Genomic DNA, 27,553 nt, shown 5'->3' on the forward strand with positions numbered 1-27,553 from the left:
AGAGATGACAGGCAAGTATGTAGTTACAATAATGAGGGGTGGATTTTGTTCGCCAGCTTGTCTTTTAGAGGAGTTGTAGCTACACAGCAGACTTGAGTGGGAGGTACACAGAGCTCCCCGTACCCTCTGCATACCCTGCCTCCCCCACTGTAAGCAGTCTTATCTTTGACCATCTACATTAATGTCAGTGCTGGTAGTGTCTTAAAGTCTGTTTGTCTCATCTGTTCTTTGTTCTTTTCTCCTACTTTCTTTTGGATCAGCTTAGTTTTTGTAATGATTCTATTTTATCTCTACTATTGTCTTCTTGTTGTATCTCTTATTTTTTACTGGTCTTCTAGGGTTTATAATATACGTTTTAAAATATAATCTATTTTCAAGTAATATATCATTACACGTATAGGATAAGAACCGTACTGCAGTAAAGTTCCTTTTCCTACTGTCCTTTCTGCTATATTTTGTTATTATTTTTCTTTAGACAATTATCTTTTAAAACAATTAACATGAAAAAAAGGAATTTTAAATGTATTCTCATTTTTACCATTTACAACGCTCTTCATTTCTTGTGCAGTTCTGTTGGCAATGAATTCTGTTAGCTTTTGTTTATCAGGAAAAGGTTTCTTCTTTTTCATTTTGAAAGATATTTTCAATGAGCATAGAATTCTATGATGGATCTAGGTATGAATTCAGATCCACGGCTCATTCTGTTTATAATGAATTTTAAGCATCAAAAGTGATATGGTTTAGTGAAATAATTTTCAAACTTTTTTGTCTAAGGACCTCTTTATCCTTTTAGTTATTGAGGACCTCATAGAGCTTTTGTTTATGGGAGTTATATAATTTAAAAATAAAAAATTAAACAAATTGAGTTTAAAAGTAAAACTGAAAACAATTAAATATTTATTCATTTAAAATAATAATAAACATATTACATATTAACATAAATGACATATTTTTATGAAATATAATTACATTTCTCAAAACAAAAAAATTCCTGAATAGAGTGGCATTGTTTTAAAGTTTTGCATATTTGTTTAATGTTTTTGCTTTATATGAGATAACTGTATTCTCATATGTTTCTATATTCAATCTTATAATTTGTTTTTTTATTGTTGTTGTAGAGGAATAAAATCCAAGAAAGGGAGGAGTATTTTAATAGCCTTTTCAGATAATTGTAGGTATTCTTCTTTGATATTATACCAAAGCTGAACAAGTGGTAATTTTTTAAAAGTTAGTTGCAGTGTAGAATCTAAGCCATATATAAGTGACCTTCTTCTACTCAGTGAATTTTTCATACTCTGTTACATTAAAAGCCATTGGACTTCTTCCAATTTGAATGGCTCTTTTTGTCTATGCATGCATTTGTAACATCATGAATTGGTCATTTGGAAAAACTGATTAACTGAGTTATGCGGACTTTTAAATGATGACACGTCAGAATACAATAAAAAAAATTACATTAAAAAAATAACCACTAAGGAGAGTAATGTCAGGAAGATGGCAGAATGGGAAGGAACAGGAATCTGTCTCACCACTTGGACAACAACTGTATCAGCAGAAACTGTCTGCATTGACTATTTTGGAACTCTACAGTCTATCTGAACACTTAAAGCTTCCAGGGGAAAGCGTGTCTGGTAAATTGTTAATATTCGTTGATGTCAGCCTTTGGTGTAGTAGTGGCCATCTCCCACTGCCCCAGCCCTGTGACAGGCATTTGGGAAGATGGCAACCCACACCTCTGGTGTGGCTTGCTGGATCCAAAGTAGGCAATAAGGACCTTGTCCTCCAAATATTGGAGTTCTGTGTTGACTGCTAACTGCCTCTGGTCAATAAGGTACAGACACAGAGTCTGGTAGCCTTTGTTTCATCCCCACTGTCTGAATGTCTTTTTTTTTTTTTTTCCAAAAACAACCACTAATGAGGGAAATTTAGAAAATTACCACCCATGCCCAAGGAAAAATGTGGAAAAAAACCTAAGGGGACTTTAAGCTTTTACCTCAGGCTTATCCCAGCACAGAAGCAGCCTACAATAGCTGGAAAAAAAAACAGCAAACCCTGGGGAAGAGGGAGAATTTGATTTCCAGAGTTACCACTTTATAAGATTCAAATCTTCATTGTTCAACAAAAAATCACAAGGCTTACAAAGAAATAAGAAAGTATGGGCCATTTAAAGGAACAAAATTAATTGACAGAAAATGTACCTGATGAAGCCTGGGTTCCATTCTTTCAAAATGAAGTCTTTAAAACAGCTGTTTTAAGGATACTCAAAGAGCTAAATAAAGGAAGATATAGACAAAGATAGCAAAACAATGTATGAAGAAAACAAGATTATCAATAGAGATAGAAATTATACAAAGGAACCAGAAAGGAATTCTGGAGGTGAAAATACAATAACTAAAATGAAAAATACACCAGAAGGTTCAAAAGCAGATTTCATCAAACAGAAGAAAGAGGAAAGAATCAGTAGACTTAAAGATGGAACAATTTGAATTATCAAGTCTGAGGAACAGAAAGAAAGAAGAAAAAACTAGTAGTGTCTAAGGGATCTGTAGGACACATGAACTAGCCCAATACAAACATTGTGGGAATCTCAGAAGGAAAAGAGGAAAAAGGGGGCAGGAAGAATATTTGAAAGAATACTGGCTCCCAATTTGATGAAATACATGAATCTACAAATCTAAAAAGCTTAATGAACTTGAAGTAGGATAAACCCAAAGAGACTCACATTAAGACACTAATTAAACGGTTGAAAACCAAAAACAAAGAGAGAATCCTGAAAGCAGCAGGAGAGAAGAGACTCATCACATACAAGAAGTCCTTAGTAAATGTATCAGGCAGTTTCTCAGAGGCCAGAAGTCAGTAGACTGATATATTCAAAGTGCTGGGGGGAAAAATCCCCATCCACTGAGAATTCCTTATCTGATAAAACTGCCCTTCAAAATTGAGGGAGACATTCAGAGATAAACAAAGCCTGAGGGAAAAGAAAAGGAAACAAAAGACATATTGAATTAGAAAGAAGAAATAAAACTGTCTTTGTTCACAGATGACAAGATTGTATATGTAAAAAGTCATAAATAATTAACAAAACTCCTGGAACTAATAAGCAATTACATCAAGGTTTCAGGATATATGGTTAATATACAAAAGTCAATCACTTCCCTATATAACAACAATGAACTAGTAGAATTTGAAATTAATTAAACTACTGTTGGACTTCCCTGGTGGCATAGTGGTTAAGAATCTGCCTGCCATTGCAGGGGACACAGGTTCAAGCCCTGGTCTGGGAAGACCCCACATGCCATGGAGCAACTAAGCCTGTGTGCCACAACTACTGAGCCTGTGCTCTACAGCCCATGAGCCATAACTACTGAGCCTGCATGCCACAACTACTGAGCCCATGTGCCACAACTACTGAAGCCTGTGCCCCTAGAGCCCATGCTCTGCAACAAAGAGAAGCCACTGCAATAAGAAGCCCACGCACCGCAACAGAGTAGCACCTGCTCGCCGCAACTAGAGAAAGCCCACGCACAGTTATTTTTTTTCTTTCTTTCTTCCTTCCCTCCCTCCTTCCTTCCTTCCTTTCTTTCTTTCTTTTTCTTTCCTTCTTTCTTTCTTCCTTCCCTCCCTCCCTCCCTCCTTCCTTACATCCTTCCGTCCCTCCCTCCCTCCTTCCTTCCTTCCTTCCTTCCTTTCTTTCTTTCTACTTTTTCTCCCTTTTATTCTGAGCCGTGTGGATGAAAGGCTCTTGGTGCTGCAGCCGGGAGTCAGTGCTGTGCCTCTGAGTTGGGAGAGCCAACTTCAGGACACTGGTCCACAAGAGACCTCCCAGCTCCACATAATATCAAACAGTGAAAATCTTCCAGAGATCATCTCAACACACACACCCAGCTTCACTCAACAACCAGCAAGCTACAGTGCTGGACACCCTATGCCAAACAACTAGCAAGACAGGAACACAACCCCATCCATTAGCAGAGAGGCTGCCTAAAATCATAATAAGTCCACAGATACCCCCAAACACACCACCAGATGTGGACCTGCCCACCAGAAAGACAAGATCCAGCCTCATCCACCAGAACACAGGCACTAGTCCCCTCCACCAGGAAGCTTACACAACCCACTGAACCAACCTTAGCCACTGGGGACAGACACCAAAAACAACGGGAACTACGAACCTGCAGCCTGCAAAAAGGAGACCCCAAACACAGTAAGATAAGCAAAATGAGAAGGCAGAAAAACACACAGCAGATGAAGGAGCAAGATAAAACCCACCAGACCTAACAAATGAAGAGGAAATAGGCAGTCTACCTGAAAAAGAATGCAGAATAATGATAGTAAAGATGATCCAAAATCTTGGAAATAGAGAAAATGCAAGAAACATTTAACAAGGACCTAGAATAACTAAAGATGAAACAAGCAATGATGAACAACACAATAAATGAAATGAAAAATACTCTAGATGGGATCAATAGCAGAATAACTGAGGCAGAAAAACGGATAAGTGACCTGGAATATAAAATAGTGGAAATAACTATTGCAGAGCAGAATAAAGAAAGAAGAATGAAAAGAACTGAGGACAGTCTCAGAGACCTTTGGGACACCATTAAACGCACCAACATTCGAATTATAGGGGTTCCAGGATAAGAAGAGAAAAAGAAAGGGACTGAGAAAATATTTGAAGAGATTATAGTTGAAAACTTCCCTAGTATGGGAAAGGAAATAGTTAATCAAGTCCAGGAACCACAGAGAGTCCCATATAGGATAAATCCAAGGAGAAACACACCAAGACATATTAATCAAACTGTCAAAAATTAAATACAAAGAAAACATATTAAAAGCAGCAAGGGAGAAACAGCAAATAACACACAAGGGAATCCCCATAAGGTTAACAGCTGATCTTTCAGCAGAAACTCTGCAAGCCAGAAGTGACTGGCAGGACATATTTAAAGTGATGAAGGAGAAAAACCTACAACCAAGATTACTCTACCCAGTAAGGATCTCATTCAGATTTGAAGGAGAAATTAAAACCTTTACAGACAAGCAAAAGCTGAGAGAGTTCAGCACCACCAAACCAGCTTTACAACAAATGCTAAAGGACCTTCTCTAGGCAAGAAACACAAGAGAAGGAAAAGACCTACAATACCAAACCCAAAACAATTAAGAAAATGGGAATAGGAACATACATATCGATAATTACCTTAAATGTAAATGGACTAAATGCTCCCACCAAAAGACACAGACTGTCTGAATGGATACAAAAACAAGACGCATATATATGCTGTCTACAAGAGACCCACTTCAGATGTAGAGGCACATACAGACTGAAAGTGAGGGGGTGGAAAAATATATTCCATGCAGGGCTTCCCTGGTGGCGCAGTGGTTGGGAGTCAGCCTGCCGATGCAGGGGACGTGGGTTCGTGCCCCGGTCCACGAAGATCCCACATGCCACCGAACGACTGGGCCCGTGAGCCATGGCCGCTGAGCCTGCGCGTCCGGGGCCTGTGCTCCGCAATGGGAGAGGCCACAGCAGTGAGAGGCCCAAGCAAAAAAAAGAAAAAAAGATATTCCATGCAAATGGAAACCAAAAGAAAGCTGGAGTAGCAATTCTCATATCAGACAAAATAGACTTTAAAATAAAGACTATTAGAAGAGACAAAGAAGGACACTACCTAATGATCAAGGGATTGATCCAAGAATCAAATATAACAATTATAAATATTTATGCACCCAACATAGGAGCACCTCAATACATAAGGCAAATGCTAATAGCCATAAAAGGAGAAATCGACAGAAACACAATAATAGTGGGGAACTTTAACACCCCACTTATACCAATGGACATATCATCCAGACAGAAAATAAATAAGGAAATACAAGCTTTAAGTGATACATTGAACAAGATGGACTTAATTGATATTTATAGGACATTCCATCCAAAAACAACAGAATACACATTTTTCTCAAGTGCTCATGGAACATTCTGCAGGATAGATCATATCTTGGGTCACAAATCAAGCCTTGGTAAATTTAAGAAAATTGAAATTGGATCAAGTATTTTTTCCGACCACAATGCTACGAGACTAGATATCAATTACAGGAAAAGTTCTGTAAAAAATACAAACACATGGAGGCTAAACTATACACTATTGAATAACGAAGTGATCACTGAAGAAATCAAAGAGGAAATCAAAAAATACCTAGAATCAAATGACAATGGAAACACGATGACCCAAAACCTATGGGATGCAGCAAAAGCAGTTCTAAGAGGGAAGTTTATAGCAATACAGTCCTACCTTAAGAAACAGGATACATCTCGAATAAACAACCTAACCTTGCCCCTAAAGCAATTAGAGAAACAAGAACAAAAAAACCCCAAAGTTAGCAGGAGGAAAGAAATCATAAAGATCAGATCAGAAATAAATGAAAAAGAAATGAAGAAAACGGTAGCAAAGATCAATAAAACTAAAAGCTGGTTCTTTGAGAAGGTAAACAAAATTGATAAACCATTAGCCAGACTCATCAAGAAAAAAAGGGAGAAGACTCAAATCAATAGAATTAGAAATGTAAAAGGAGAAGTAACAACTGACATTGCAGAAATACAGAAGATCATGAGAGATTACTACAAGCAACTCTATGCCAAGAAAATGGACAACCTGGAAGAAATGGACAAATTCTTAGAAAAGCACAACCTGCCAAGACTGAATCAGGAAGAAATAGAAAATATGAACAGACCAATCACAAGCACTGAAATTGAAACTGTGATTAAAAATTTTCCAACAAACAAAAGCCTGGGACCAGATGGCTTCACAGGCAAATTCTATCAAACTTTTAGAGAAGAGCTAACACCTATCCTTCTCAAACTCTTCCAAAATATAGCAGAGGGAGAAACACTCCCCAACTCTTTCTATGAGGCCACCATCACCTTGATACCAAAACCAGACAAGGATATCACAAAGAAAGAAAACTACAGGCCAATATCACTGATGAACATACATGCAAAAATCCTCAACAAAATACTAGCAAACAAAATCCAACAGCACATTAAACGGATCATACACCATGATCAAGTGGGGTTTATTCCAGGAATGCAAGGATTCTTCAATATACGCAAATCAATCAATGTGATACACCATATTAACAAATTGAAGGAGAAAAACCATATGATCATCTCAATAGATGCAGAGAAATCTTTCAACAAAATTCAACACCCATTTATGGTAAAAACCCTGCAGAAAGCAGGCATAGAGGGAACTTTCCTCAACATAATAAAGGCCATATATGACAAACCCACAGCCAACATCATCCTCAATGGTGAAACACTGAAAGCATTTCCACTAAGATCAGGAATAAGACAAGGTTGCCCACTCTCACCACTCTTATTCAGCATAGTTTTGGAAGTTTTAGCCACAGCAATCAGAGAAGAAAAGGAAATAAAAGGAATCCAAATCGGAAAAGAAGAAGTAAAGCTGTCACTGTTTGCAGATGACATGATACTATACATACAGAATCCTAAAGATGCTACCAGAAAACTACTAGAGCTAATCAATGAATTTGGTAAAGTAGCAGGATACAAAATTAATGCACAGAAATCTCTGGCATTCCTATACACTAAGGATGAAAAATCTGAAAGTGAAATCAAGAAAACAGTCCCATTTACCATTGCAACAAAAAGAATAAAATACCTAGGAATAAACCTACCTAAGGAGACAAAAGACCTGTATGCAGAAAATTATAAGACACTGATGAAAGAAATTAAAAATGATACAAATAGATGGAGAGATATACCATGTTCTTGGATTGGAAGAATCAACATTGTGAAAATGACTCTACTACCCAAAGCAACTACAGATTCAGTGCAATCCCTATGAAACTACCACTGGCATTTTTCAGAGAACTAGAACAAAAAATTTCACAATTTGTATGGAAACACAAAAGACCCCGAATAGCCAAAGCAACCTTGAGAATGAAAAATGGAGCTGGAGGAATCAGGCTTCCTGACTTCAGACTATACTACAAAGCTACAGTAATCAAGACAGTATGGTACTGGCACAAAAACAGAAATATAGATCAATGTAACAGGATAGAAAGCACAGAGATAAACCCACGCACCTATGGTCACCTTGTCTTTGATAAAGGAGGCAAGAATGTACAGTGGAGAAAGGACAGCCTCTTCAATAAGTGGTGCTGGGAAAACTGGACAGGTACATGTAAAAGTATGAGATTAGATCACTCCCTAACACCATACACAAAAATAAGCTCAAAGTGGATTAAAGACCTAAATGTAAGGCCAGAAACTATCAAACTCTTAGAGGAAAGCATAGGCAGAACACTCTATGACATAAATTACAGCAATATCCTTTTTGACCCACCTCCCAGAGAAATGCAAATAAAAACAAAAATAAACAAATGGGACCTAACAAAACTTAAAAGCTTTTGCACAGCAAAGAAAAACATAAACAAGACCAAAGGACAACCTTCACAATGGGAGAAAATATTTGCAAATGAAGCAACTGACAAAGGTTTAATCTCCAAAATTTATAAGCATCTCATGCAGCTCAATAACAAAAAAACAAACAATCCAATCCAAAAATCAGCGGAAGACCTAAACAGACATTTCTCCAACAAAGATATACAGACTGCCAACAAACACATGAAAGAATTCTTGATATTTTTAATCATTAGAGAAATGCAAATCAAAACTACAATGAGGTATCATCTCACACCAGTCAGAATGGCCATCATCAAAAAATCTAGAAACAATAAATGCTGGAGAGGGTGTGGAGAAAAGGGAGCACTCTTGCACTGCTGGTGGGAATGTGAATTGGTACAGCCACTATGGAGAACAGTATGGAGGTTCCTTAAAAAACTACAAATAGAACTACCATATGACCCAGCAATCCCACTACTGGGCATATACCCTGAGAAAACCATAATTCAAAAAGAATCGTGTACCAAAATGTTCATTGCAGCTCTATGTACAATAGCCCGGAGATGGAAACAACCTAAGTGTCCATCATCAGATGAATGGATAAAGAAGATGTGACACATATATACAATGGAATATTACTCAGCCACAAAAAGAGACGAAATTGAGCTATTTGTAATGAGGTGGATAGACCTAGAGTCTGTCATACAGAGTGAAGTAAGTCAGAAAGAGAAAGACAAATACCGTATGCTAACACATATATATGGAATTTAACTGGAAAAAAAATGTCATGAAGAACCTAGGGGTAAGACAGGAATAAAGACACAGACCTACTAGAGAATGGACTTGAGGATATGGGGAGGGGGAATGGTAAGCTGTGATAAAGTGAGAGAGTGGCATGGACATATACACACTACCAAACGTAAAATAGATAGCTAGTGGGAAGCAGCCGCATAGCACAGGGAGATCAGCTCGGTGCTTTTTGACCACCTAGAGGGGTGGGATAAGGAGGGTAGGAAGGAGGGAGATGCAAGAGGGAAGAGATATGGGAACATATGTATATGTATAACTGATTCACTTTGTTATAAAGCAGAAACTAGCACACCATTGTGAAGCAATTATACTCCAATAAAGATGTAAAAAAAAAAACGCTGTCAAGATATCAGTTGTTCATCCCAACTTGATCTACATATTCCATACAATTTCAATAAAAAAATCCACATAGAAATAAATCCTCATAAATGTAGTCAAATGGTCTTTGACAAAGGAGCAAAGATAATCTTTTTAACTAATGGTTCTGGCACAATTGGACATTCACATGCAAAAATTAAGTCTAGACATAGATCTTACACCCTTCACAAAAGATAATTCAAAATGCATCACAGACCTAAACATAAAACACAAAACTATAAAACTCCTTTATAAATCTATAAAAATAACAGGAGAAAATCTACCTGATCTTGGATTGGGCGGTGACTTTTTAGATACAACACCAAAAGCAGAATTTGAGAAGGAAGAAATCAATAAGCTGGACTGCATTAAAATGAAAAACTTTTGCTCTGTGAGCGACACTGTCAAGTGGATGGAAAGACAAGCCCCAGATTGGCAGAAAGTATTTACAAAAGACACATCTGGTAAAGGACTATTATGCAAAATATACAAAGAACTTTTAAAACTCAACAACAGCAACAAACCTGGTTAGAAAATGGGCCAAAGACAAACAGACACTTCACCAAAGAAGATGTATAAATGGCAAATAAGCACATGAAGATAGTCCACATCATATTATCAGCAGGGAATTGCAAAGTAAGACAATGGTGAGATTCTACTACATACCTATTAGAGTGGCCGAATTCCAGAACACTGACAGCACTAAAGATGCTGGTGAGAATGTGAAGTAACAGGAACTCTCATTCATTGATGGTAGGAATGCAAAATGGTACAGCCACCTTGGAAGACAGTTTGGAAGTTTCTAACAAAACTAAACATACTCTTACCATACAATCTAGCAGTCACCCTCCTTGGTACTTACCCAAAGGAGCTGAAAACTTATGTCCACACAAAAACCTGCTCATGGATGTTTAGAACAGCTTTATTCATAATTGCAAAAACTTGGCAGCAGCCAGAACATCCTTCAGTAGGCAAATGGATAAAATGTGGTATATTCAGAAAATGGAATATTATTCAGTGGTAAAAAGAAACGAGCTATCAAACCATGAAGAGACATGGAGGAACCTTAAATGCACATTACTAAGTGAAGGGATCCAATCTGAAAAGGCTACAAATTTCAACTATTCGACATTCTGGAAAAGGAAAACTATGGAGGTGATAAAAAGACCCGTTGTTGTTTCTAGGGGTTGGGGGGAGGAAGAGATGAACAGGTGGAACACAGGATTTTTCGGGAGGTGAAAATACTGTGTATGATACTCTAATGATGGCTACATCTCATTTTACATTTGTCCAAACCCGTAGAATGTCCAACACCAAGAGAGAACACTAATGTAGCTATGGACTTTGGGTGATTATGACGTGTCAGTGTGGGTTTGTCAGTTGTAACAAATGTACCACTCTGTTGGGAGTTGTGCTGGATGTTGATAGTGGGGGAAGCTATTGTGTGGGGAGCAAGGCATGCAGGTGGTATGAGGGAGCTCTCTATACCTTTCACGCAATTTGCCGTAACCCTAGTACTCCTCTGAAAGATAAAGTCTTTATACCAAAAAAAAAAAGAAAAAAAAATCTGAAAGAGTTCATTACCACTAGATCTGCCCAGCAAGAAATGCTAAAGATAGTCCTCAGTTTGAAATGAATGGACACTAGACAGTAACATGAAGCCATCTGAAGAAAGAAAGAACTTTGGTAAGAGTTTTGTTGTAATTTAATTTGTAACTCCATTTTTTACTTTATATGTTATTTAAAAGACAAATGCATTAAAAAATTACTAATCTATGTTGTTGGGTATATAGTGTATAAAGATGTAATTTATGACATCAGTAACAGAAAGTGGGGAACAGAGGTGTATAAGGGCAGAGTTTTTGTTAAGTGTAATCCTCATGATAACCACAAAGAAAATATCTATAGAATATATATAAAAGGAAATGAGAAGGGATCAAAATATTTTATTCAAAAGGAAAAGAAATAACACAAAAGTTAGGCAATAAGAGAGGAAAGGAGGGACAGCAAATCTATAAGGCATATAGAAAAGTAATAACAAAATGGCAGGTCCTTCCTTACCAGTAATTACTTTAAATATGAATAGATTGCATTTTCCAATCAGAAGGCAGAGATTGGCAGAATGGATTAAAAACATGATCCAACTATATACTGTCTACAAGAGACTCATGTTAGATTCAAAGACACAAATAGATTGAAAGTGAAAAGATGCAAATTTAAGAGAGCTGGGGTGGCTATTTTAATATCAAACAAAGTACACTTTAAATCCAAAAAGATTATAAGAGCTAAGGATATTATATATTAATAGAAGTTTCATTATAAACATTTATGTAACTAATAACAGCCCCTCGGGAGTTATACGAAGCGAAAACTGACAGAATTGAGAGGAGAAATAAATAGTTCTACAAGAATAGTTGGAGATTTCAATACCCTGATTTCAGTAATGCATAGATCATCTCAACATAAGATGATTAACAAAATAGAGGACTTGAGCAACATAATAAGCCAATTAGACCTAACAGACATTTATAGAATATTTCACCCAGCAATAGAAGAATACAAATTCATAAGTACATGTGGGACATTCTCCACAATAGACCATATGTTAGGCTGTAACAGAAGTTTCAATAGATTTTAAAAGAAATGTCACACAACGTATCTTCTCTGACCACAGTAGGATGATGTTAGAAATCCCTAACAGAAGAAAAACGAAAATTCACAAATATGTGGAAATTAAACAACACATTCTTAAGTACCCCATGGGTCAAAGAAGAAATTGCAATGGAAATTACAGTTCGCCCTCCATATCCATGGGTTTCGCATCCATGAAGGGTTCTGTAACCAATCCTCCATGAATACTGAGGGATGACTGTACTTAGAGATGAATGAAAGTGGAAACACAGCATACCACATCTTATGGGGTGCAGGAAAATTATAACTAAAAAGAAGAGAAAAGAAGAGAAATCACATTTAAAAAGAAGAGAAATCACAAATCAGTAGCCTAACATTTTACCTTAAGGAATTCAAAAAGGAAGAGCAAACTAAAAACAAAGATAGCAGAAGGAAAGAAATATTAAAGATTAGAGTAAAAATAAACAATATAGAGAAGAGTAAAACAGTAGAGAAAATCAGTGAAGTCAAAAGTTGGTTCTTTAAGAAGATCAACAAACTGACAAGCCTTTCTTTAGCTAGACTGCCAAGGGAAAAAAAGAAGATATAAGTAACTAAAATCAGAAATGAAAATGGAGACATTACTACTGACCTTATAGAGATAGAAGGGATCCTAAGAGAATACTATGAACAAATTACTATACATCAACAAATTAGGTAACCTAGAAGGAATGCATAAATTCCTTGAAACATATAAATTACTTAAACTGATTCAATAAGAAATAGAAGATTCGACCCACCTATAAGAAGTAGGGAGATCAAATCAGGAATCAAAAATCCCTAACAAAGAAAGTTCTGGACCAAATTGCTTCACTAGTAAGTTCTACCAAATAGTTGAAGAAGAATTAACACTAACTCTCTTCAGACTCCTTCAAAAAATTGAAGAGAAGGGAATATTTATTCTCTGAGGCCTGCATTACCCTAATACCAAAACTAGATAAAGATATCACAAGAAAATAAAATTATATGCCAGTATTCCTATGAATATAGATGCATATGTCCTCAACAAAATATTAGCAAATGAAATCCAATAGCATAATAAAATGATTATTCACCATGGCAAGCAGGATTTATCCCAAGTAGTACAAGAGTGGTTCAATACAAGAAAATCAACATTATACATCGTATTAATAGAACTAAGGGAAAAACTACATAATCATATCAATTGACATAGGAAAGGACAAAATCCAACTTTTATGATTAAAACCTCTTAGAAAACTAGGATTAGAGGGAAAATTCCTCACATGAAAAAAGCATTTATGAGAAACCCATGGCTGGCATTATACTCAATGGTGAAAGACTGAAAGCTGTTCCCCTAAGATCAGGAACAAGACAGGAATACACGCTTTTGCCATTGGTATTCACTGTTGTGCTGGAAGTCCTAGCCAGAACTAATAGAGAAGAAAATGAAAGAAAAGACATCAAATATGAAAGGAAGAGGTAAATCTATCTCTAGTCACAAATAATATGATTCCATAAATAGAAAATTACAAAGAATCAACAAGAAAGAAACTGAAGCTAATAAACAAATTTGGCAAAGTTGCACTGTACAAAATACACATAAATCAGCTTGTGTTTCTATATGCAGCATTGAATGATTTGAAAAGGAAATTAAGAAAGCAATTCTATTTACATTACTGTCTAAAAATTAAATACTTAGGAATAAATCTAACCAAGGAAGTGAAAGACTTATACACTGAAAACTACAAAACACATTGCTGAAAAAATTACAGGAGACCTAAATAAATGGAAAGACAATCCATTTTCATGGATAGGAAGACTTAACATTGTTATGACATTATTACAATCGAAAGTGATCTATAGATTTAACACAATCCCTACAAAAATTCCAATACCCTTTTTCACAAAAATGGAAAAGCTGATCCTCAAATTTATATGGAATTGCAAGGAGCCCTGAAAAACCCAAATGACCTTAAAAAGAAAAATAAAATTGGAGGACCAACACTTCCCAACTTTGAAAGTTACTACAAGGCTACAATAATTAAAACAGTATGGTCTTGGCATAAGGACAGATGTATAGACCAATGGAATAGAGACTCTAGAAATAAAATCTGTCATATATGGTCAGTTTATTTTCTACAAGGGTGCTGAGACTGTTCAGTGAAGGAGAGGGTCATCTTTTTAACAAATGTTGCTGGGAAAACTGGATATCCAACGTGTGAAAGGATGGGATCCATACTTTATACCAGATACCAAAAAATTAAAATGGATCAAAGATGTAAACTTAACAGCTAAAACTGTAAAACTCTTAGAAGAAAATGTAGGGGAACATCTTTATGACCCTAGATTTGACAGTGGTTTCTTGAGCATGACACCAAAAACACAGACAATAAAAGAGAAAAATTGATAAATTTTACTTCATCATAATTATGAACTTTTGTGTATCAAAGGAAACTATCAGAGTGAAGAGACAACCTACTGAATAGGAGAAAATATTTTCAAATTATATATCTGATAACGGGTTAATATTCCAAATATATAGAAGTCTCCCAAAAAACCCAATTCAAAAATTGGGAAAGGATTTGAATAGACATTTCTCCAGAGAAGATATACAAATGGCCAATAAACCAATGAAAATGTGTGCAATATCATTAATCATTAGAGAAATGCAAATCAAAAACCACAATGAGATATCTCTTCATACCCATTAGGATGGTGTTATGGACTGAATTGTCTCTCTGAAATTATATGCTGAAACCCTAACCCCCCTGCTTGACTGTATTTGAGATAGGGCCTTTAAGGAGATAATTAAGGTTAAATGAAACCATACGATGGGGCCCTAATCTGACCTTATAAGAAGAGGAAGAGACACCAGAGATCTCTCTCTTTCTGCGTGTAGACAGAGGAAAGGCTATGTGAGGACACAATGAGAAGGTGGTTCTCTGTAAGCCAGGAAGAGAGCCCTCCCCAGAAACCAACACTGCTGGCACTATGATCTTGGACTTCTAGCCTCCAGAACTGTGAGAACATAAATTTCTATTGTGTAAGCCATCCAGTCTGTGGTATCTTGTTATGGCAGCTGAGCTGACTAATACAGATATGTATAATCAAAAAAACTGAAAGCAAATGTTTGTGTGGATGTGGAGAAATTAGAACCCTGTGCATTGCTCTTGGAAATATAAAATGCTGCAGCCATTGTAGAAAGCAGTTTGGCATTTTCTCAAAATGCTAAAACACAGAACTAACACATGACCCAGCTATTTGACTCCTAGGTATATATCCAAAAGAATTGAAAAGAGGGAGTTGAACAGATATTTTTATGCCATGTTTATAGCAGCATTATTCATAATAGCCAGAAGGTGGAAACAACACTAGAGTCCATCAGCAGATGACTAGATAAACATAGTAGGTATATACATACAATGGAATATGATTCAACCATATAAAAAATGAAATTTTGATTTCAGCTTTAACATGGATGGACCTTGAGAACATGCTTAGTGATATAAGGCAGACTGAGAAGGATGAATATAGTATGTTTCCACTTATATAAGGTACCTGGAATAGTCAAAGACAAAGTAAAATAGAGGTTACTGGGGACTGCAGGGAGAGGGAAAGGGGTTATTCATTATTTAATGGATAGAGTTTTTGTTGGGAATGATAAAGAAGGTTTTGGTAGAGGTAGTGGTAATAATTATATAACATTGTGAATATTTAATGCTGATGAGTAGTACACTTAAGAATGGCTAAAATTACAAATATCATATATATTTTACAACACACACAAACTCCTAAAAAATAACCCAGCATTGATTTCATTAGGTAAGTGTTTAGGTATGAGTGGGAATTACTAGGCTCATAGTGACAAATACAAAGTTTCCAAAATTCTTATTTTTGCATGAAAGCTCGAATTTTTCCTGAACGTTACAGACTCATTTTGTTCATTTTCAAGGAAATGTCTGACACAAAACAAAGTCTGAATAACCATAATTTGTTGGCTATTCTTCTAATTAAAAATGGTATTCCATGAAAAAAACAGTTTGGCTCATAATTTTATCGCATGAGTGCTTTAAGACAACTGTTGTAGTTAGTACTGCTGTAACAAATACGCCATAGGCTGGGGAGCTTAAACAACAAATATTTATTTCTCACAGATCCAAGATTAAGGTGCCAACAGATCCCATATCTGGTGAGGGCCTGCTTCCTAGTTTGCAGATGGCCATCTTGTTGTATCCTCACATGGCAGAGAGCAGAGAGAGAAGAAGGAAGCTCTCTTGTGTCTCCTCTCATAAGGGCACTTATCCCACTCATGAGAGCTCTAGTGTCATGACTTATTTTACATCCTAGTACCGTCACATTGGGGGTTAGGAATTCAACAAACATTTAGTTCACAACAACAGCCATCATATTTTGATATGCTACAAAAGTGCTTTTCTCCCCCTAATTGTTATAAAAAACACAATGAAATACTCATTTCATATTCAAAACTCATGAAATATTCATCATCTTAACCATTTTTAGGAGTACAGTTCAGTAGTGTTAAGTATATTCACGTTGTTGTGAAATATCTCCAGAATGTTCTCATTTTGCAAAACTAAAACTTCTGTCCCATTTTGTCACACACAATGAGATGTACTCAAGTGTTGAGATTTCATAAAGTTAATTTTTTTTTTTTGCTTCATCAAGGAACTCTTAAGGTGAAACTGGCATTAAACATTTTTTTTCAAGTACATAGCAGTGAATAATATAACCACTAGTAAGTAAAGTTTGGTGCCACTGACTCAGTTTGCATCAGCAGTTTTATACACCATTGTTTAGTACTATCAGTACAGATGTAAACACAGTGAAGAGAGCAAATAATGTCTAAGTATTGTTGTGAAAATAGTTTTGACCTTGCAGACTTTCTGAAAGGTTCTTGGGAACCCCTCCAAGCATCTACAGACCACACATTGAGAACCACTGATTTAGAGCAGTCTTAGGAAGATCATTTTGGTGGCAGTATAGAGGAGGGAGATTGAAAAAACAAGGAGACCAATTAGTTCAAGTGAAAGAGAGGAAAGCCTCAATTTGAATAACAGAGTGAAGATGAAAAGGAAAAGATAGATATAGGCGAAATTTCAGAAGTGAAATTGATTTACAGAATTATAGGTATGTCTTTAGGATAATGAAAATATTGCCTTTGTGCCAGATTTTATCCACTTACTCAATTTATATCATTAACCTAATTACTCATGAAAATTGAAAATTTCCCCAGTACTATAAGAAAAAAAACAAATATAACTAAATTAATAATGTATCTGGAAGAGAAGAGTAAGCTAGCTAGTCAGTTATCTGCTTCTACTTATTGTTTTAGTTTGAGAATTTATGACCATGTCCTTTATCAACTTCTGAATTTACCCATGTGTTGAACATAGATAGCAATTCATATGTAGATCCATGTATCATTAGTTTAGGAGAGTTTTAGGGACTAATGCCTTTTCCACTGCTCAAATTCTCAGTAAAGAAATAGTACAAATTGGTTTAAACACTTGGTTCTTGATATTTCAGTTTGAAGGCTTTTTTCCCCCTCCTCAAACAGCAGTTCAAATGCTTCGCCTTCAGGAGGTGCACCACTAGTAGGAAGTTATGGATGTACTCCTCATTCATTCCCAAAGTTCCAGCATCCTTCTCACGAACTTTTGAAGGAAAATGGCTTTACCCAACAAGTGTACCACAAGTATCGTAGAAGATGCCTAAGTGGTAAGAGCCTTCCTTTATATAGCTATCTTTAAAATTAAACATAATTCTAAAAAATTCAAGTTGTGACATTTAATATCAGGTTAAAATAGTCCTTTGTTAAAATTGCCTTAAGTAAATGTGTTCATATATATTCTTTATTCATGTATTTTGTAGCTTAGACACATTAGGAAATAAAGCTTACTATATTCTTGTTACTATTGACAAATGCTTAAATTTGAGCAGTGAGTCAGAAAATGGATTATTTGTTCTTTGTTTAAAAGAAACCCAATTGGGGATTAATATGTTTCAGCTTTCTTTATTTTACGCTATGTAAAACATCTGCTGTTTTGACTTTTTCCAGAGAGAAAACACTTGGGAATTGGCCAGTCTCAAGAAATGAATACCCTCTTTCGTTTCTGGTCCTTTTTCCTCAGAGATCACTTCAATAAAACAATGTATGAGGAATTTAGACAACTTGCTTGGGAAGATGCAAAAGAAAATTACAGGTCAAATATTTTCTCATATTTTTACACTTGGAGGGAATTTTTTAAAAATACTAAAAACTAGTACAGAAGTAGCCTGATTTTGAACTGTGAAAGTACCACGTGATAACTGGGAGAAGGACTGTGTTAGTTTTCTATTGCTGCATAGCAAATTACCCCAGAACGCAGAAGCTTAAAACAACAAACATTTATTAGTTCATAGTTTCTAAGGGTCAAGACTCCAGAAACAGCTTAGCTGGGTGGCTCTGGTTCAATTCTCTCATAGGATTGCAGTCAAGGTATTGGACAGGGCTGCAGTCTCTGAAGACTTTACTCAGGCTAGAGGATCTTCTTCAAGCTCATTCACTTGGATATTGGCAGGAGGCTTCAGTACCTTGGCACATAGGTCTCCCCATAGGGCATTTCACGATGTGACTTCACCCAGAGTGAATGATCTAAGAAAGGGGGAGAACTTCCAAGATGAACGCTTCAGTGTCTTACTTAACCTGCACTTGAAAGTGACATCACTTCTGCCATATTATAGTGTTCACACAAACCAACCCTGGTATAATGTAGGAGGGGACTACACAGGTTTGTGGGTATCATGTTTGGAACCATGTTAGGGGCTGGTACAAAGGCCAAATGTAATTTGAAAGACAGATTTTTCTCTCTCTTGCCCCTACCATTACAGATTTCCCTTGGATGTGCATATACATCCCCAAATTGTTACATGCTTAGAGCCAAACCAGTTAAGATTCCTTGAGACAGGAAAAAATAAGGTCTCTCATGATACATCCTGACACACCGGTTCAGTCTCATTTTTTCCTACTACAGTTGACTGTTCAACAATACCAGTTTGAAGTGAATGGGTCCACTTATATGCAGAATTTTTTCCATAGTAAATACTACAGTACTACATAATCCATGGTTGCTTGAATCTGTGGATGAGGAACTGTGGATATGGAGGAACCGTGTATACAGAGGGCCAACTTTTAAGTTAATACTCAGATTTTTAACTGTGGGAGGGTTGGCGCTCCTAACGTGCATGTTGTTCAAGGGTCAACTGTAGTTCTCTAGGCAACCGTGGTACTGAACTACGTGTTCTCCAGATGAACCGAGCTCTCTAGCCTTTAGACATCTGTACATATTCTTACCTCTGCTTATTCTTCTCTTCATCCTCCCTCTGCTTTGCTAACTCTTCTTTTTGTCTAGGTTAGATCTTGCTTCCATGAGGAATGTTCAGGGTAATTTGTGCCAATAGGGCTGAATTGAGAACAGACCAAGAGGATGAGAAGGAACATGAAATGGATTCATGCAAGCTAAGCTATTCATTCTTGGGAAAAGGGAGGAAGGAAGATGAGATGGAAGAAGAAAAAAGATAATTTTCCACTCAATATTTACCTAAATTTACCCTTCTTCAGGTTCTAAAAATGGATTCCTCTTGTAAAGCTCAAATAAGAATCTATTGTTAATCAATATTGTGATCAAGAGGAATACAAGATATGCAAATACATTTCTTTGAAAAAAAATATACATTTGCACTGACTTGTGTAAAAATAAAGCCCATTTAGTTTTCATCTAGAATCTTGATCTTGATCAGGAATGATAAATAAATGGCATGTGTACCTCTTTTTCCCTCTTCTCTGTTCATTACTGACATCTCTAAATCAATCCCAGCATTGTTTAATATTATTCTTGAATTCAGATTTATAGTCTTTCTTATCACAGCTTTGATAGCTACTGCCAGTTTATCAGAGTTGGCACTGAAGGCAATATTTGCCATTTCTTTCTTTCAAAATTTTTTATTTTATGTTGGGATATAGTTGATTTACAATGTTGTGTTAGTTTCAGGTGTACAGCAAAGTGACTCAGTTATACATATACATATAATCCATTCTTTTTCAGATTCTTTTCCCATAGAGGTTGAGTAGAGTTCCCGGTGCTAGTAGGTCCTTGTTACTTATCAGTTTTATCTACAATAGTGTGTATGTGTTAATCCCAACCTCCTAACTTATCCCTCCCCTCACCATTTCCCTTTGGAAAACAAACCATAAGTTTGTTTTCAAAGTCTGTGAGCCTGTTTCTGTTTTGTAAATAAGTTCATTTGTATCATCTTTTTAGATTCCACATACAAGTGATATCTATATGATACTTGTCTTTGTCTGACTTCGTATGACAATCTCTAGGTCCATCCATGTTGCTGCAAATGGCATTATTTCATTCTTTTTTTATGGTTGAGTAGCATTCCATTGTATATATGTACCACATCTTCTTTATTCATTCATCTGTCGATGGACATTTAGGTTGCTTCCATGTCTTGGTTATTGTAAATAGTGCTGCTATGAACGTTGGGGTGCATGTATATTTTCAAATTGTAATTTTCTCCAGATACATGCTCAGGAGTGGGATTGCTGGATCATATGGTAGTTCTATGTTTATTTTTCTAAGGAACCTCCAAACTGTTCTTCATAGTGGCTAATCTAGATTTTCTCATTCAAACTGTGTTTTGCTACCCGTTAGTGGGTTGTGAAATCAGTTTAGTGGTTCTAACTTACTTAAAAAAGTAGAAAATATCAGACTGCACTGAACATAGTAAGGTTAATATGTTTTACAATTCATACATAAATACAAATTTAATTATTTACAAAACATATATGTTTTTATGTACACACGTATATATGTGAGTGTTGACTTGGTCACAAGGTAAAATATTTTTCTTACTATTGGACTTAGAAAAGTTTGAAAGCATTTGTTATAATTAATCTCAGCATATTTTGCTATTTATGCAAATAATTTCTGTTTGTTCCTCAGGACTTTCTATAACTTTTCTGATCCCATTTATACCCAAGTCTAGATTGGGAGTTCCTCTTCTTTGTTCCTATGGTATTCTGTGTATGTTTATAATAGCTTAACATACTACCTGATACATAGTAAGTGCTCAATAAATGGTTACTTTTATTAGGAAGAAGATCAGTACTGAATATATCCATTGACTAACATTAGCAGTAGGATGGTTTCAAGAAGAAAGGAGAGAAGTAACATTAATTACATACACATCTGCAATGTGCCAGCTCTGGTCTAAGTGCTTTACAAATATTATCTATTATTGAAAAGTAGGATATTATTATCCCCATTTTTAGAGAGATGATTATAAGCCTAGAATTCAAATGTAGTTCTTTCCGGTTCTCAGCATTTTTGTTCTCATCTAAGCTGTCTCACAGTGATTGGTCAGTGAGTAAATGACAACTGAGAGACTGGTCATTTGCCCCTGCTCTTTACTCCAGCATTTATGATGCATATTTGGATTGTATTATTAATGTCATATTTTTGATCTTTGGAATTAGTTTCCTAAAAAGTAAGACTAGAAATCCAGATATTGTGGTAGTCAGTTGGCCTTTACCCAAAATCTAAGAATCCTAACATTCCTCTAAAATGTCATTTACTTGATAAAACCTAAAATTTCTCAATCCTGCTTTCCAGAAAGAAAGAAAGAAGCCTAGGCTTCAGCCCCAGAGATTATGATTTCATTGGTTTGGAGTGGAGCCTGGGCGTCAGCATTTTTTTAAAGCTCCCTAGATGGTTCACATAGGTAGTCAAGGTTGAGAACCACTGGTATCAATATAATATGATCCCATAAGAGGAGTATTAAGACAGGTTTGTCATTCTGAACTGTTGTTCCTTTAGTATTCAGTCCCCTTAGCCTCAGTCATACAAGCTCAAGGAATAGTGTCATTTATGGCAACCAAAGGAAAGGGCTCAGGTTAGTGTATGGTTGGTAGTCCTGCATTCCTCTTGCCATCTTACCAAGAAACCTGTTTATTCTTCCAGAGACACCGTCACTCTCTATCTTGTAAATAAGCTGGTTACAAAGGACATATGCATGGATACACACACACACACACACACACACACACACACACACACACCCTTCTTCCTGTGAATAATGGTTGGGCAGTATTATGATACCAGGAATGAAGAAATATAGCCTCCCCTCCACTGAGGCACCCAGAATGACTTAAGGATTCTACATGAGGGATTTTCTAAATTGCGACATGCTTTCTTTGAATGAGCTGGATGGTCCCTTTACTGCTGTCCATTGACCTTGTCCATGTCCACTCTCATGGGTTCTGCTCATCACCATTAGTTGAAGGTTGAGCCCATGTAGTTTCTTGATCCACTGTCCAAAACTTGTCTCAGGTTCTTTAGGTAGCTGTAATTTTTCTGATTTATGCAGTGATACAATTCTTTTGGCAAAATATCTTTTATTTAATATACTTTATAAGCAGGAAGGCTCTCTTAGGAGACATTTAATTAGGTTTGTCCCTTTATAGTTAAATGGGTCAACCACACCTAGAGATTATGTTCGAGTATTTAATACCATGTACTAACACACCATTATAAGCCTTGGTTTGGGAAAAAATCGAAAACATTGCCAGTTTGTCACTAAATCTTTTGAAATACCGGGGAAAAATGCCAGGGAGTTCTTCAGAAATACCAGGGAGAGATCCTGTGTCTGTTCAAAGAAGCCATAGTGTAGTTGTCCAAGGGCTGCCTCTTATTTTGCATATTCCCAGTATACCTCCATGAGATGCTGTGCCTGAGTCAACAAAAATAGCAAAGCCAGCTGTAGATTACTAATTACCACTTCAGCTAAAAATCTGCGTACTAAAAATTAGATACATTTGAACACTTTTGTTTGAGATTATTTGTGTCATGTTTTCCTGTATCAGTGCTGTTAAATATGACTATTTGCATTGTCATAGGAAAAATTTTATTATAAACTTTTTATTTTCTTCCCACAGGTATGGATTAGAATGTCTGTTCAGGTTTTATAGTTATGGACTGGAAAAAAAATTCAGACAAGAAATTTTTAAGGATTTCCAAGAAGAAACCAAAAAAGACTGCGAATCTGGTAAAATAAAACAATAAACTTATTCTATTTGGAAATTGTAAATCTGAGTCTGTCAATAAACAGGGAGTTTGTAACTTTTTTATAGGGCAGACTATTTAAGACTTTCAGGCCACTATTATGGTTTGTGATGAAGGATAGAGCACCATATAGTACGAAGGTCTTACTTGTGAGATGTTGGAAAATAGCCACTCCGAAGTGTTTCCTTATTTGTATTTTGTCTTTATTCATTTGACACACATGACTACTCACTGATGTTCCATTACATGAAAATTCTATGCAACATGAGCAAGTGTGTTTGGAAAGGTGGAATAGCACAGTGAGTAACAGTGCAGACTCTGGGCTAGATCCGTAGGTCTGAATCCCATTTCCCCTACTTTGTAGCTTTGTGGCCATGGGTAAGTTACTTAACCTTGTTAGAAAAACAAACAAACAAAAAAACCCCAAAACCTTGTTAGCCCAGTTTACTCATCAGTAGTATACCCAAGAGCACCTATATTACAGGGTTGTATATAGTTCAAATTAGTTTAATATACAATAAACCACTTAAATAATACGTGTTACATGGCAAATGCTCAGTAAATGTTAGCTGCCATTATTCATTACAATGTCTTATCTTCAAGATCTAGATAAAGTGTACATAGAAGACGTGGTTTAATGCTGGTAGGATCATATCCAATATGAATCATTTTTTAAAGATTCTATATGTTTTATCATGTATATTCTTCTTTGTTATTAGGTCAGCTGTATGGATTAGAAAAGTTTTGGGCTTACCTAAAATATTCTCAATCTAAGACACAGTCTATTGACCCCAAACTTCAGGAATACCTCTGTAGCTTTAAGAAGTTGGAAGACTTCCGTGTTGACGTAAGTTTTAAGTCCTTTCCCCTGTATTTTTTTTGTTTTTTGTTTTTTTTTTAAACATCTTTATTGGAGTATAATTGCTTTACAATGGTATGTTAGTTTCAGCTTCACAACAAGATGAATCAGTTATATATATACATATGTTCCCATATCTCTTCCCGCTTGCGTCTCCCTCCCTCCCACCCTCCCTATCCCACCCCTCCAGGCGGTCACAAAGCACCGAGCTGATCTCCCTGTGCTATGCGGCTGCTTCCCTCTAGCTATCTACCTTACGTTTGGTAGTGTATATATGTCCATGCCTCTTTATCGCTTTGTCACCGTTTACCCTTCCCCCTCCCCATAGCCTCAAGTCCATTCTCTAGTAAGTCTGTGTCTTTATTCCTGTTTCACCCCTAGGTTTTTCATGACATTTTTTTCTTAAATTCCATATATATGTGTTAGCATACGGTATTTGTCTCTCTCTTTCTGACTTACTTCACTCTGTATGACAGACTCTAGGTCTATCCACCTCATTACAAATAGCTCAATTTCGTCTCTTTTTGTGGCTGAGTAATATTCCATTGTATATATGTGCCACATCTTCTTTATCCATTCATCCGATGATGGACACTTAGGTTGTTTCCATCTCTGGGCTATTGTAAATAGAGCTGCAATGAACATTTTGGTACATGACTCTTTTTGAATTATGGTTTTCTCAGGGTATATGCCCAGTAGTGGGATTGCTGGGTCGTATGGTAGTTCTATTTGTAGCTTTTTAAGGAACCTCCATACTGTTCTCCACAGTGGCTGTATCAATTTACATTCCCACCAACAGTGTAAGAGGGTTCCCTTTTCTCCACACCCTCTCCAGCATTTATTGTTTCTAGATTTTTTGATGATGGCCATTCTGACTGGTGTGAGATGATATCTCATTGTAGTTTTGATTTGCATTTCTCTAATGATTACTGATGTTGAGCATTCTTTCATGTGTTTGTTGGCACTCTGTATATCTTCTTTGGAGAAATGTCTATTTAGGTCTTCTGCCCATTTTTGGATTGGGTTGTTTGTTTTTTTGTTATTAAGCTGCATGAGCTGCTTATAAATTTTGGAGATTAATCCTTTGTCAGTTGCTTCATTTGCAAATATTTTCTCCCATTCTGAGGGTTGTCTTTTGGTCTTCTTTATGGTTTCCTTTGCTGCGCAAAAGCTTTTAAGTTTCAAAAGGTCCCATTTGTTTACTTTTGTTTTTATTTCCATTTCTCTAGGAGGTGGGTCAAAAAGGACCTTGCTGTGATTTATGTCATAGAGTGTTCTGCCTATGTTTTCCTCTAAGAGTTTGATAGTTTCTGGCCTTACATTTAGGTCTTTAATCCATTTTGAGCTTATTTTTGTGTATGGTGTTAGGGAGTGATCTAATCTCATACTTTTACATGTAGCTGTCCAGTTTTCCCAGCACCACTTATTGAATAGGCTGTCCTTTCTCCACCGTACATTTCTGCCTCCTTTGTCAAAGATAAGGTGACCATATGTGCGTGGGTTTATCTCTGGGCTTTCTATCCTGTTCCATTGATCTATATTTCTGTTTTTGTGCCAGTACCATACTGTCTTGATTACTGTAGCTTTGTAGTATAGTCTGAAGTCAGGAAGCCTGATTCCTCCAGCTCCGTTTTTCGTTCTCAAGATTGCTTTGGCTATTCGGGGTCTTTTGTGTTTCCATACAAATTGTGAAATTTTTTGTTCTAGTTCTGTGAAAAATGCCAGTGGTAGTTTCATAGGGATTGCATTGAATCTGTAGATTGCTTTGGGTAGTAGAGTCATTTTCACAATGTTGATTCTTCCAATCCAAGAACATGGTATATCTCTCCATCTATTTGTATCATTTTTAATTTCTTTCATCAGTGTCTTATAATTTTCTGCATACAGGTCTTTTGTCTCCTTAGGTAGGTTTATTCCTAGGTATTTTATTCTTTTTGTTGCAATGGTAAATGGGAGAGTTTTCTTGATTTCACTTTCAGATTTTTCATCCTTAGTGTATAGGAATGCCAGAGATTTCTGTGCATTAATTTTGTATCCTGCTACTTTACCAAATTCATTGATTAGCTCTAGTAGTTTTCTGGTAGCATCTTTAGGATTCTGTATGTATAGTATCATGTCATCTGCAAACAGTGACAGCTTTACTTCTTCTTTTCCGATTTGGATTCCTTTTATTTCCTTTTCTTCTCTGATTGCTGTGGCTAAAACTTCCAAAACTATGTTGAATAAGAGTGGTGAGAGTGGGCAACCTTGTCTTATTCCTGATCTTAGTGGAAATGCTTTCAGTTTTTCACCATTGAGGACGATGTTGGCTGTGGGTTTGTCATATATGGCCTTTATTATGTTGAGGAAAGTTCCCTCTATGCCTACTTTCTGCAGGGTTTTTATCATAAATGGGTGTTGAATTTTGTCAGAAGCTTTCTCTGCATCTATTGAGATGATCATATGGTTTTTCTCCTTCAATTTGTTAATATGGTGTATCACATTGATTGATTTGCGTATATTGAAGAATCCTTGCATTCCTGGAATAAACCCCACTTGATCATGGTGTATGATCCGTTTAATGTGCTGTTGGATTCTGTTTGCTAGTATTTTGTTGAGGATCTTTGCATCTATGTTCATCAGTGATATTGGCCTGTAGTTTTCTTTCTTTGTGACATCCTTGTCTGGTTTTGGTATCAGGGTGATGGTGGCCTCATAGAATGAGTTGGGGAGTGTTCCTCCCTCTGCTATATTTTGGAAGAGTCTGAGAAGGATAGGTGATAGCTCTTCTCTAAATGTTTGATAGAATTCGCCTGGGAAGCCATCTGGTCCTGGGCTTTTGCTTGTTGGAAGATTTTTAATCACAGTTTCAATTTCAGTGCTTGTGATTGGTCTGTTCATATTTTCTATTTCTTCCTGATTCAGTCTTGGCAGGTTGTGCCTTTCTAAGAATTTGTCCATTTCTTCCAGGTTGTCCATTTTATTGGCATAGAGTTGCTTGTAGTAATCTCTCATGATCTTTTGTATTTCTGCAGTGTCAGTTGTTACTTCTCCTTTTTCATTTCTAATTCTATTGATTTGAGTCTTCTCCCTTTTTTTCTTGATGAGTCTGGCTAATGGTTTATCAATTTTGTTTATCCTTTCAAAGAACCAGCTTTTAGTTTTATTGATCTTTGCTATCGTTTCCTTCATTTCTTTTTCATTTATTTCTGATCTGATTTTTATGATTTCTTTCCTCCTGCTAACTTTGGGGTTTTTTTGTTCTTCTTTCTCTAATTGCTTTAGGTGCAAGGTTAGGTTGTTTATTCGAGATGTTTCCTGTTTCTTAAGGTAAGATTGTATTGCTATAAGCTTCCCTCTTAG

General features: G+C 36.3%; 1 protein-coding gene across 6 annotated transcripts in view; it reads left to right on the forward strand.

Moving 5' to 3' along the window:
* LARP1B (La ribonucleoprotein 1B) overlaps window positions 1-27,553 on the forward strand; it is a 135,274-nt gene that overhangs the window by 100,886 nt on the left and 6,835 nt on the right. For all 6 annotated transcript variants that reach the window (XM_033419409.2, XM_049709465.1, XM_033419410.2 and 3 more), the window contains 4 exons: window positions 17,802-17,962; window positions 18,303-18,447; window positions 23,226-23,335; window positions 24,072-24,199. In XM_033419409.2, coding sequence (XP_033275300.1) covers window positions 17,802-17,962; window positions 18,303-18,447; window positions 23,226-23,335; window positions 24,072-24,199 — 544 coding nt within the window. The remainder of the gene's footprint in view (window positions 1-17,801; window positions 17,963-18,302; window positions 18,448-23,225; window positions 23,336-24,071; window positions 24,200-27,553) is intronic.

This window comes from Orcinus orca, chromosome 4 (assembly GCF_937001465.1).
Source record: "Orcinus orca chromosome 4, mOrcOrc1.1, whole genome shotgun sequence".
NCBI classification, from domain to species: domain Eukaryota; kingdom Metazoa; phylum Chordata; class Mammalia; order Artiodactyla; family Delphinidae; genus Orcinus; species Orcinus orca.